The sequence below is a fragment of the Synchiropus splendidus genome, chromosome 19 (genome assembly GCF_027744825.2).
Source record: "Synchiropus splendidus isolate RoL2022-P1 chromosome 19, RoL_Sspl_1.0, whole genome shotgun sequence".
Taxonomy (NCBI): Eukaryota; Metazoa; Chordata; class Actinopteri; order Syngnathiformes; family Callionymidae; genus Synchiropus; species Synchiropus splendidus.
In genome coordinates this window covers 14147396-14158395 of record NC_071352.1, presented here as the reverse complement: position 1 = coordinate 14158395, position 11000 = coordinate 14147396, and the positions used below count along the sequence as shown (strand labels likewise).

At 49.5% G+C, this 11000-nt stretch overlaps 2 protein-coding genes across 3 annotated transcripts; one reads left to right on the top strand and one right to left on the bottom strand.

Annotated features, from left to right (window-relative positions):
* The first annotated feature begins 1073 nt into the window (after positions 1 to 1073).
* Positions 1074 to 9883, top strand: cnn1b (calponin 1, basic, smooth muscle, b). The gene is made up of 7 exons (XM_053850885.1): positions 1074 to 1379; positions 6932 to 7053; positions 7123 to 7189; positions 7263 to 7400; positions 7608 to 7724; positions 7875 to 8021; positions 8181 to 9883. The coding sequence occupies exons 1-7, from the start codon at positions 1230 to 1232 to the stop codon at positions 8424 to 8426; spliced, it is 987 nt and encodes a 328-aa protein (XP_053706860.1). The 5' UTR covers positions 1074 to 1229; the 3' UTR covers positions 8427 to 9883.
* Positions 9435 to 10982, bottom strand: elof1 (elongation factor 1). 2 transcript variants are annotated; one of them, XM_053850888.1, is made up of 3 exons: positions 10866 to 10982; positions 10390 to 10510; positions 9435 to 10327 (listed from the first exon to the last, which is right to left on the bottom strand). In XM_053850888.1, the coding sequence occupies exons 2-3, from the start codon at positions 10503 to 10505 to the stop codon at positions 10060 to 10062; spliced, it is 384 nt and encodes a 127-aa protein (XP_053706863.1). In that variant the 5' UTR covers positions 10506 to 10510; positions 10866 to 10982; the 3' UTR covers positions 9435 to 10059. The 2 variants fall into 2 exon arrangements, with proteins under 2 accessions (XP_053706863.1, XP_053706865.1); XM_053850890.1 differs by lacking the exon at positions 10866 to 10982 and having other exon boundaries at positions 9435 to 10182; positions 10257 to 10327; positions 10390 to 10853.
* Between the last annotated feature and the right edge of the window lie 18 nt (positions 10983 to 11000).

Below are 11000 nucleotides of genomic sequence, written 5' to 3'. Positions count from 1 at the left end.
CTTTGTCTGTCCCCAGCGTAGCGTGCCGCCCCGCTCTCGCTGGTCCGTCCCGGCCTTTTCCAGAACCTTCCACCTCAGCAATGTTCCCGTCGTCACCCGAGGGCGTGAATCACGGCCCCTGGTGGCTCTGCTGCTCTGTCCCCCCGAATCACCCGCCACATTCCTGGAGGGAGACAGGCCCAGGGGGTGAGACTGGACGGCTGTCTCCCTGTTCTCACACTGACGTCAGCCTTCGTCTCAGGCCATAAACATGCTGCAACCCTTTGTTATAACTTGCACCACAACGTTAACTCTCATTCAGGTACTTTTATTTTCTGTCATTGAATTGCAGTATTTGTAAAGAATAGGAATTCAAGAGGGAAAAACATTTCATTTTAATAAACCATCAACATCAGTTAGTAGCAACAGTGGATATTGGAGTACTACTGTAAGATATACATCATTCTACAGTCACAGCTCTTTTCATTTCGTCATTTTTATCCAGTTAGGTCAATTTTATAAGCGTCAGGGGCTCTTTAATACATGGGATAAGTAGAATAGGTATCGTAAACAATGAGCCTAACATGGAGTAAAATGGGGCATAGAAATACAGTCAATTTCATCTTATATTTAGAGTCAAAATACGTTTCACGCAAACAAACATGCAACAGTTTTCTTGTCTGTTTAAGTTTTTAGAGTCACTGATGCATGAGTCAAGAGTTTGGAATTTTACCAACCGATGATGCGCAACTCCAGTTCTTGCGGGCCACAGAAAGAGACTCAGATGGCCAGGAATGGGCCCCCAGGCCTGGAGTTTGACACATGATCCAGAAGAATACGTTCCCAGTACATTGATGTCTATAAATATAGTAACAACTGACTTTGAAACTAAACGTATTGGCTTCCACAACTCATGAGTGTCTTTATTTGTGACAGTTTTGTTCTCTGTTCCATTTTCAAAACTCGTGTTTGGCTGGTTTAACAACCTGATAGATCTTGTTAGTGTTTTGTAGACTGTGAAAAGTGAAACGAACAGGACGAATGTAACTGGAGCTCAGATTCACGCTCGTAATAATCATAAAAAAAATCATCTTCGTGGCGTCAAAGTGGAAAAAGTGACAGTGATTGGCGCTAATTCCCCAGCGGTGACATCATCTCCCCTGGTGAGCTGTGATTGGCTGACGGACTCGGCCAATCGCAGCTCGCGCAAACGGGAAGCGTTTAAAAAAGAGGCAAAAGTCTCGCAGCACATGAAGCGCAGGTCCACTGCACACAGCTCCGCCGGAACCGGGACGCCGCCGCCTCCATCCTTCCACTCCAGCTCGCGTCTGTCAACAGAGATGTCCACGCACTTCCGGAGCGGCCCTGCGTTCGGGCTGTCCGCCGAGGTCAAGAGTAAGGTGCGCGTCATCTCCGCGGGTGTCTGGGCTGGAGCTGGAGCTCCGGGACCGTGTGGGCCGGAGGAGGGATTAGCAAGATTACCCACAGTGTTGGGTGAAAGTTGTTCTGTGGTTTGAGAGTGAAGCAAGCGAGGTGATGTTAGGCTTTGTCACCGCAGGATTTACAATATGTTTCTGTTGAGGAACGTGTTCTAGTCACCAGCTGCTCGCAGATATCGGTGCGTACACTCCCGATATTTGCCATTATTTGTCTCACCGCTTCTGAAGGAATGGGCTGGTGTTTGGGTCTGGTCCGGATCACCGTGTGGATCCTGCGTTTTCCTGAAGGATTCTCCACTGATGGGAGACGCTGTGGCGAGCTTCTTAATGTGAAGGTGACATCATGATTGACAGTAGAACCTGGTGATGTGTTTGATCCAGATCTGATGGTCCAGACAGGGGTTTTAAACTTGCAGCCCATGGGCCATTTGCGGCCCTCAGGATGCAGCAGCTCGGCGGCCCCTAGGTGCCCAATTGCAGCGTGGGTGTGGCCCCCATCTTTGTCCAAAGTGAGACCTGTGGAAACAAATGAATTCCACTGGATGACATGTTTGGCTTGACCTCAGAATCCTGTGCTTCAAGGAACAGATGCCACATGAAAACACATGGTACGCACTACACTCTACAGACTACGATGCAGGCTGAGCGTTTGCTCTTGAAGAAGGGAGTCAACAGGTTTGACAGGTCTTTATGAGCTGCAGAAGAACGTCCTTGTGAGTGATATCAGCAGATCCCAAACTCTCTCCACACGTTTCATGGTCCAGGAATTACACATCTCTTCATTCTCAGTTGACTGTTCCTGGTGTGAATAGGCGTCAGCTGGGCGGGATGTTGGGCCTGCAACATCCCAGTCAGGGGAGCCAGGTGCTCTCCAAATGCTACTGGTTTATCATCATTTACACAACTATACTCACACTTATCCTCTTTTTTTGGAATATGTGCCTGTAACTGTCCATTATTTTTCTCAAAGTAAATGTTTTTTTTAGTAAAAAAAACCCATTTATAAGCGAAAATGGAAAAAGATGTGTAAATGAATGAACTAAAACTAAACCAAAACTATACATTTGTGAAAGGCTCCTTTTGCGTTCATATTTTTATGATTTTAAAAAACAATTTTGAATATATTTTTCTCGACGTTTACTGTCACTTAGCATTAATATTTGTTATTTATAATTGAAAACTAAATGTATTAGCCACGTGTGTAATGATCAGCGAGAAGACTGCTGACTCATTCTTGGGGTAACATGACTCGGCTTTTCTAAACCAGTCTTCTCCAGAACTTGGTCATTGCCATTTATCTGCTGTACATTTGTTGAGCTTCATCCTCGAGGTTCTGTTGAGGAGGTCTGACATGAGAGCAGCTTCATCCAGTGGACTGTGTTGGAGATGGTAATCTGGTGTCTCATGCTTATCTGATTCGAGGTTCAGCTTGACCTTTGACCTCTGACATCCACCTCCGCTTCAAGAAGGCTCAGTGGTTTTCGTGGTTTTTGCCAAAACCCTTCTCTTCCGTCGGCTCTTCAGCGAGTTTTCACCTGGTCTTCACCACAAATGCAGACCAGACTGTGGTCTTTGTTGATGTTTGTGAAGGAGCTTCACCTCCTGGCGGGTTTTAGAAGCTGTTGTGGAAGATGTTTAAGTACAGTTGGACCAGAGAACTACACGTGACGGTGAGTCAGGACCCTTCTAGTTTCTGCTCTGCTGTGTGGCGGGATTGTTGTACGCCGGGGTCAGGCGCAGGCTTGTGTCTTCTCCAGCGACAGGGAGGTCTCCTCCTTCCTAACGTGGCTGCGCTCTCACGTCCACGCTGATGTGTGTGTCTGATTTCTGGTGGCTGTGGTCAGATCTGCAGCAGCGCTGCGTTGAGCGCACCACGATCCCCTCAATGGCCTTTTAAGGAGTCGCCACGGTCCAACTCTGGTCTGGAGAAAGTGTCTCCAGTCCAAACAGTTTACATCCCAGTCAGGAGTGAGAGAAGGCAGGTGGACGCTCTCGCCTGATGGATGGTAGCAGGGAACTCAAGTCTCCTCCTCCTGTCCTCTCTGACTCTTCACGTCCTTGGCCTCTTCAAAGCCCCTTTATCTGACCTGGTGCTTCTAATAAGAAGTAAACATGAAGGTATTTATTGGATTTGTGTCGGTGTTTAGCGTGAAACACAAATGTGTTTCAAGCTCTGAACTTCTTTCTTGGGACAAACAGTGGCCTCTAGTGGTCAACTCAGAGGTTGTTTTCTAATTCCACGCTCCGCCTTCCGTCTCCACCCATTCTGGAGTCCAGTCCAAGCAGCGGCCTGTGGGCCACATGAGGTCAGGAGAAACCCTTCAGTGGGTCATTGATCTCACCTGACTTCCCCAGTTTCATGTGATGTGAACACATCGTGCAGGAGGAGCTTTCCTTTTAAGGCCATGCCCAGCATGTCCAGGCCGATATACATCTTTGGCAGAAATATTTTGGCTTAAATCGCTTGTTGTGTTTTCCCATGCTTTTCCAGTTTGTGGCTTCTGAGCCTGTGGTGACTCTTAGTTCAATAAATTGCTGTTGCTGCAGGGTCCACAGAGAACTGCAGTCCAGACTTTGAAGTTTCTCTGGATTTATTATAAGTCCTGGTGAAATATCGTGACATGTCCTAGTATTGATATTTTGTCATGTTTCAGCGTTTCCCTGTGAAGGTGAGGTTGCTGGTTCACGTCCAGTGGACGTAATGCAGTGTATTTCTCCGTGAGCCAGTTTGAAATATTAAATGCCACTGAGCGCAGCAGGAGGAGTGGGAGGAGCCTGTGGTGGCAGCTCAGGAAATGATTCCCACATGAACTGAAATAAATTCCCCCACAGATGCAAAATATATTTGGGTGGAACTGATGGGAGACGGAACTTTTTTTCCCCCAAGAATTTAGAAAAAGGCCACCAGAGGGGGCACCTCTCTCTTGTAGGGAAAGAGAGCTGGTGCTTGAGCACCAATAGGGCTCAATACCGAAGTGTGTCGAGTCACTGGAGGGCAGCTGTTTGAATCGGACATAAACATCTTCACGGTGGACGCCATCCTTGTTATGTCGCAGGAGCAGGCACCACTTCCTTTTGCCCTCAGACGCCCAAACATTCCTACCCTTTGCCAGCACCCTGAATTCCTGGCGGTTGGTGTGTTAGCTCTCACAATCCGTGCTAATATTAATAGCAGCCGTCTATTGAAAACAGCTGCCTGAGCCTGTACATGCGACCTTGAGGGAGCCAAGTCTTCCCTTTTCAGACCGAACGCCTGGCTGGTGACGTGGCTACGAGACTAAACTACTGATTCCAAACATTCCTGGCTGCTGATGCCGCAGCAGACGTGGACGCTGCGTGACCCGCCGCTCAAGTTTCAATTAAAATCACTCTATTTATAAAGCGGTGAGTCGCTCCGTCGACGGCCTGCGTGTGGTGCCGTGGAGTGAATCAAATCTAAACGTGTAATGGCCGTGCAGGAAGCGCGGGAGGCTTGCTTACACTACACCCTGATCAAAACAAGATGGACCCCTGATCCGCACGGCTCCCAGGGTCATTGACTGGGTATTATTTTTCCGGAGTAAACTGCTTAAGATTCTGCTCGGCAAACACCGCTGGCACGCAACGGCGACGGAGCGGCTGCCGCCAGCTGCGAACCTGCGGCTGCAGCCGGTCCAGAGGAACTCACCAGGCTCACGAAAGACCTTCCAGCTGTGTGTGTATGTTTCCACACTGAGTCAAGTGTTTCCCACAGGTGCCGGTCGAGCCTTCGTTCAGAAAGAGACCCAAGCAGGACCCAAACATAACGCATTTGTTAGCATCTGGCCTGGTTTGAGCTGTTTAGCTCACCAACATGAGAAGCTCTTTCATATTTCTTCTTCTTTCTGCGGTGGATTGATCATCCCTGCCTTGTTCTATACAAGGTTTATGGCCAGTTTCACCTTCTTCTTTGACTCTAGCGTTTGCATGTTGGACCATGAAGCTAAAGCTAGCACATGCTAAGCTATGGTTAGCATCCTGAGTTTTCCCCTCTCTGCCTCTCAGGCCAGGTGTGGTGCTGCTCATTCCTCTTCTGAATACTCACGTCAGGCTGTAGGGTGTGAGCTAGTGGGCGCTGACACTACCGTCTCTGGAGCTGCACTTGGGTTCAGCAGCGATGGTTCCCCATGTTTCTGGGAGTTGGCTGGGAAACGGGAAGTTGGGGCTCCCATCGTTCTGACAACTGATAGTGTGCGTGTGTGTGTAGTCATCTCCAGTTCCAAGTCCAGTATCACCGTGCTGAACCTCAGGCCACATGACCGCATGCTTCTGACCTGCATTTGAGAATCATGTTATCGTTTATTTTCAATCTGAACCACCACCTTTATAGACAGGTATGTATTTATTTAATCTGTGTCTGTGTTTAGTGGGAAAACAGTGGCCACTAGTGGTCAACTTGGAGGTTGTTTTCTCATTCATGTTGCATGAGTTTGTCTTTTTCGGCGTGTGATCATTTCATGCTGCAGATTTGTGCGTCGTTCAGAGGCCTGTCAGTCAAATCTCTGCCTGTTGCTGATGAATATTATGGGCTGGTGGAGCTTGAGGACTCCAGAGGGACGTCCATGTCCCAGGGGTCTGAGGATGGAAGAGGGGAAGAAGTCTTCTTTGTTCACTTTGAGTGGTGGAGTCACTTTCAAAGGGCAAAGTGGAGAGAGGCCGGGGTGAGCGAGGACCAGAGAGAAATGTGAGCCAAACAAATCGGAACAGTAGGAGAGCGAGCGAGCGAGGGTGGGGGGTGAAGGAGGGGTGGGGAGGTCCGTGGAAGCAGTTTCTCCCAAGTTTGGTGTGATGGACTGGAAGCTGCTCCTGCTGCCTCTTAAGACTTGTTGGTGTTGGCTTCCCATGTCAGAGTTATCTGGGGGCGGGGGGGTTGTATAAGACCTGAGAGCATGAGGGCGGCTGTTTGAGCCAATAAGGAAATGGATGAGGAGCGGTGGAGCTGCTGTGGTGGAGTTTCGGCAGTGCAGATGGCTTTCCTTGCTGCTTGGCTGAAATGAGTTTTGTTGTGAGAGAAATGCTCTGTTTATAAAGTGACCATGAGCTCAGGGGTGAACCATGAGCTTCGGTCTTTTTAAGGTCCATTTATGTACACCTGAATAGAAGCGATCGCATGCCTCCATGCTTCTTGCTGTTCATCAGTGTCTCCACCAGAGGGGGCAGCCCACAGTTAAAAAGGCTATGACAACAACGAACTGTGGACGGAGGCAGCGTTGTAGGAGGCGGAGGTCGGTGAGGACGTGAGATATATCGCCACTGGAGGACGAACAGTTTCCACCACTGTTATGTCTTCTTCCTGTCTCAGCAGAGATACCTATCAGGCAGTAACAGCAACACTGCCCCCCATGGTTTCAGCTGGTACTGCTCCGTTTGGCCCTTCCATAAGCTCTGTGGAAATGTGCAGAAACGGGCCTTTACATTCAGGGCTTTTGCTTGGGCATTATGTGGTGTCTGCTGAGGGTTTGCCACCGACCTGTGATCTCTGGCCCCGTCTCCAGCTGGCGGGGAAGTACGACCCTCGTAAGGAGGAGGAGCTGAGGTTGTGGATGGAGGACCTGACGGGCAAGAGGATGGGCGAGAACTTCATGGAGAGCCTGAAGGACGGCGTCCTGCTGTGCGAGTGAGTGGAAAGGTTGAGCAGCGAGCGCAGCAGAGGCTTGACGGCTCAGGTCTGTGCGTGTCATTGTAGGCTCATCAACGTCCTCCAGCCGGGCTCTGTGAGAAAGATCAACCACTCCAGTCAGAACTGGCACCAGGTAACGTTGGGATCCTGAGGTCTGGCCTTCGCTTCTTCACCTCTGGTCTGAGACTGTGGTTTTGTCCCCGCAGCTGGAGAACATCGGGAACTTCGTCCGGGCGATCACCGAGTTCGGACTGAAGCCTCACGACATCTTCGAGGCCAACGACCTGTTTGAGAACGTCAACCACACTCAGGTCCAGAGCACGCTCATCGCTCTGGCAGGCATGGTGAGCACGCTGCCGACACGACCTCTGACACAGAACCCACCCACCCACCCATCCAGAACACATGCAGACCTAACTTCAACCTGAGACTTGACCTCAGAGAACATGTCTCTTCTGCTCCTGCTCACATTCACCCTGAACATTGCATCACTGTTGCCAGAGCAACTCCCTCTCTCTGACTCCCCCTCCCATCCTCCCTCCATGGCTCAGGCCAAGTCCAAAGGTTTCCAATCCAAATACGACCTGGGAGTGAAGTACGCTGAGAAGCAGCAGCGGCGCTTCGCTCCGGAAAAGCTGCGGGAGGGACGCAACATCATCGGCCTGCAGGTGGGAACACGTCACCCCCGGATCAGGTCATGGAAAGGTTCTGCTTCTTCACTTGAAATGAGTCACTGGCCGCTGCTCTCAGGCTCCCCCTATAGGTCACACCTGTTGTTTTCAGTAACCTGGTCTTCTTGCCGTGTGATGACTCCTCAGATGGGCACCAACAAGCTGGCCAGTCAGAAGGGCATGACCTCCTACGGAACACGCCGTCATCTGTACGACTCCAAGATCGGCATGGACAACCCGGAGGACCGGTCCACCATCTCGCTGCAGATGGGCACCAACAAGGGGGCCAGCCAGGTGCGGGGTCGGGGGAGCGGAGGGGCGTCTGTATCATAAATCAGTTTTTTGTTGTTGAATGTAGCCATTATTATAAAATATACCCGAATTTAATGAAGTAATTCCCGAGTGTCTTCAGTGCAGGAGGCTGTAAATGTGGCTCTGGTCTGCCCCCTGCAGGCCGGGATGACGGCCCCTGGCACCAGGAGACACATCTTCGACAAGAAGCTGGAGCTGGAGAACTGCGACACGTCCACCATCTCGCTGCAGATGGGCACCAACAAAGTGGCGTCCCAGCAGGGCATGACCACCTACGGGCTCCCGCGGCAGGTCTTCGACAACAAGTACTGCACCAACCCCACCGAGGCCTTCTACGACAACGGCGGCGAGGTGGACTTCGACGGCTACAACCAGTACTCCGACTGACCGGCTCCACCTCCCTCCCACTCCAGACGGTGAACTGCCAGACTCTTATTTAACGTTGTTTTTAACTCCAAACACATCTGCGGTTCGAAGATGTGGCCAGCTAGATTAATATATTGGAGCACAAAAACGCCCCGAAGCCGAGCTCTTCTCTGTATAGTTTTTTAACTTTCACTTTTTTTTTTTTTTTTTAAACAAGTCAGACGCAGGTTCGGAATGTTCTGGTGCTCATGACCCACTTTCAGAATCTTTTCGGGATTCCCTCGAAGTCCCCGAAGCGAGAATAAACTTCCGTAATATGCTGTAACCATCAGAATTTACAGCTGCAGATGCTTGGTTGCCATCTTCAGGCCGATACGAACACTGCATCATAAATGACGAGAAAGTGTGGCACGTTTCAAAACTCTGCTTTGCTTTGTTTTTGTGGGAAGAAATTTGCCGTTCTACCTTATAAAATCAATTGAGTGACCTCAAAGTGATGTACACTCATGGGTTCATTACTTTAAAATAAGGACGTTATATCAATTGAATTCACCTGGCGACACCATCTAATTCTTGACCCCCGAAATATTCCTTCTATGATACATGAGTCCAAATCTGACTGGTGTGTGTGAACGTCCATTTTTACCAAAGAGTTATTGGTGTTCAACTGCCGCACAAGAGCCTTCTGAGCCAAAACTGCTCATGTGATGCAGAAGGTTCCAGATTGAAGTGCCACTTTTCATAGTGTTTTTAGAGATATTCCAGCCATAACAATATGCAGCCCGTCTGAAACGTGCTGTTGAAATTTTGGGGACCGGGGTTCTAATTAAAGCCAGAAGTGTAAATAAGTTTGGAAAGTTATGGTTTCAGATTAGTGTATAGACAACAGCTAGGTTTGTCAGAGATGCTGCGTTCAAGTGCAATTGGTCACCGACGTTTTAGGAGAATGGTGAAAGGAAAAGTTCCATTTTTATCATCGCACTGTGAATTATTTTGAAGGGGGCTGATGTGCAGCGGGGATTGAACGGAAGGTGGACGTTTGAAGGTTTACGAGGTCAGTGAACGCACCACTGGGGGGTTTTCGATGTTTTGACCGCTTCATGAAATGCTTTGAACACAGCTGTGAAACATTGATTCAACTTTTATCATTTTAAATTTGCGTTCAGCGTCTAATGCTCCAGTGCACCAAAATTCCTTCAGCAAGTGCCAGTGAATGCATCAGTACCAAGAAAAGTCAAAGTCAGTGATTGACAGCCTTTCTGTTTACATTGTTTTTACATATAATAAAAGTGTTGCGAATCATAAAATGACCTTTAAGATGTTTTGCTACGATCTAGTCGTTTTGAGTCCAGCCTCAGTGTGACAAAGGAATTTTGGCGATGAACAATTTCAACAAATGTTTGACCTTTTTATTTTGAATTTTACTGAATATGACATTTGTGCAATAAAATACTTAAAAACCAGCGTTTTTTCTCATTTCATTAAAACACTAAAAGTGATGTGAAAGCGAGCAGTTCTTGAAATGAATCGTTAAAAATACGTTTTACGTCTAAAGAGGGAGGTAAACTCGAGTTTTCAGTGCAGACGCGACAAGGTTAAAACACACAGTGAGGTAAAAACAAGTGGAATGTGGATGGATCCAAAAATCCTTGTCTCATTTTAACCATGATCCGGTGCTCTGGACCAGCCGGAGACGTGTCGGTTCGGCTGCGTCACTGGTTGGCCGCTTCACAAGCGTCGATCCAGTCGCTGTAGACGTCCACCGGCTCGGACAGATCTGGAGACGGCGGGTGAAGGAAACGGACTCCTCCGCTTCACAGAGTGGAAAGGTGACACGCAGCGGAAGGATACACGTGATGGGCGTCTGGAACTCCTCCAGACAAACGCTGCAGGATATGATCCCCGTGTTCCGAGTCCGCTCCCTGGAAGATCACAAGTTTGCCTCAGTACAAGTGGGACCCCCCGGGGAACAACGCGCACGCACATCTTGACGTCGCAGGACTTCTCGTGGTTGCAGAAGGGGCAGGTGAACTGCGTGTCCAGGTTTCCCGTCATCTTCTTCTTGGGAGGAGGTTTTCTCTTGGACTTTCTGCGGCCCATCTGTGCTGCTCAACGACACAACCATCAGAGACCAAAACAAAGGGGAAACGGACGTGCGTGTACTGATGTGTAAGGACTGAGGAGTCGTTTGGATATCGGGCGACCTCGCATCCGGGTGCATGAAGCGGTTACGCTCCCTCGATGGTGTGGATCTCGATAACGCGATGTGCTGCGAGAGGGATGACTAGTGTCGGCGCGCGCGTCCACAGAGCAGGGCTAACCGCTAGCAGCCTGCTAGCAGCCGGTGCGCGGACAAACGCGATGCACTTCGCGAGAATCATCACGGAGCATTCGCTTGAAATAACAGAACATCGCGTTGATCGTCGCGCTGCTTCGTCTGCAGTGAGATTGGAGCGTTACCTGCGGGGTGTTGAGGATGCGCTGAGCGTGGAGGTGCAGCCGACCGCCGAGGGGGCGTTTCGTCGAGCGAGAGGCCATCTGATTGGATGGCAGTAAGATTGACAGCAGAGGAGCGCCAATGAGATGACTGGAGGC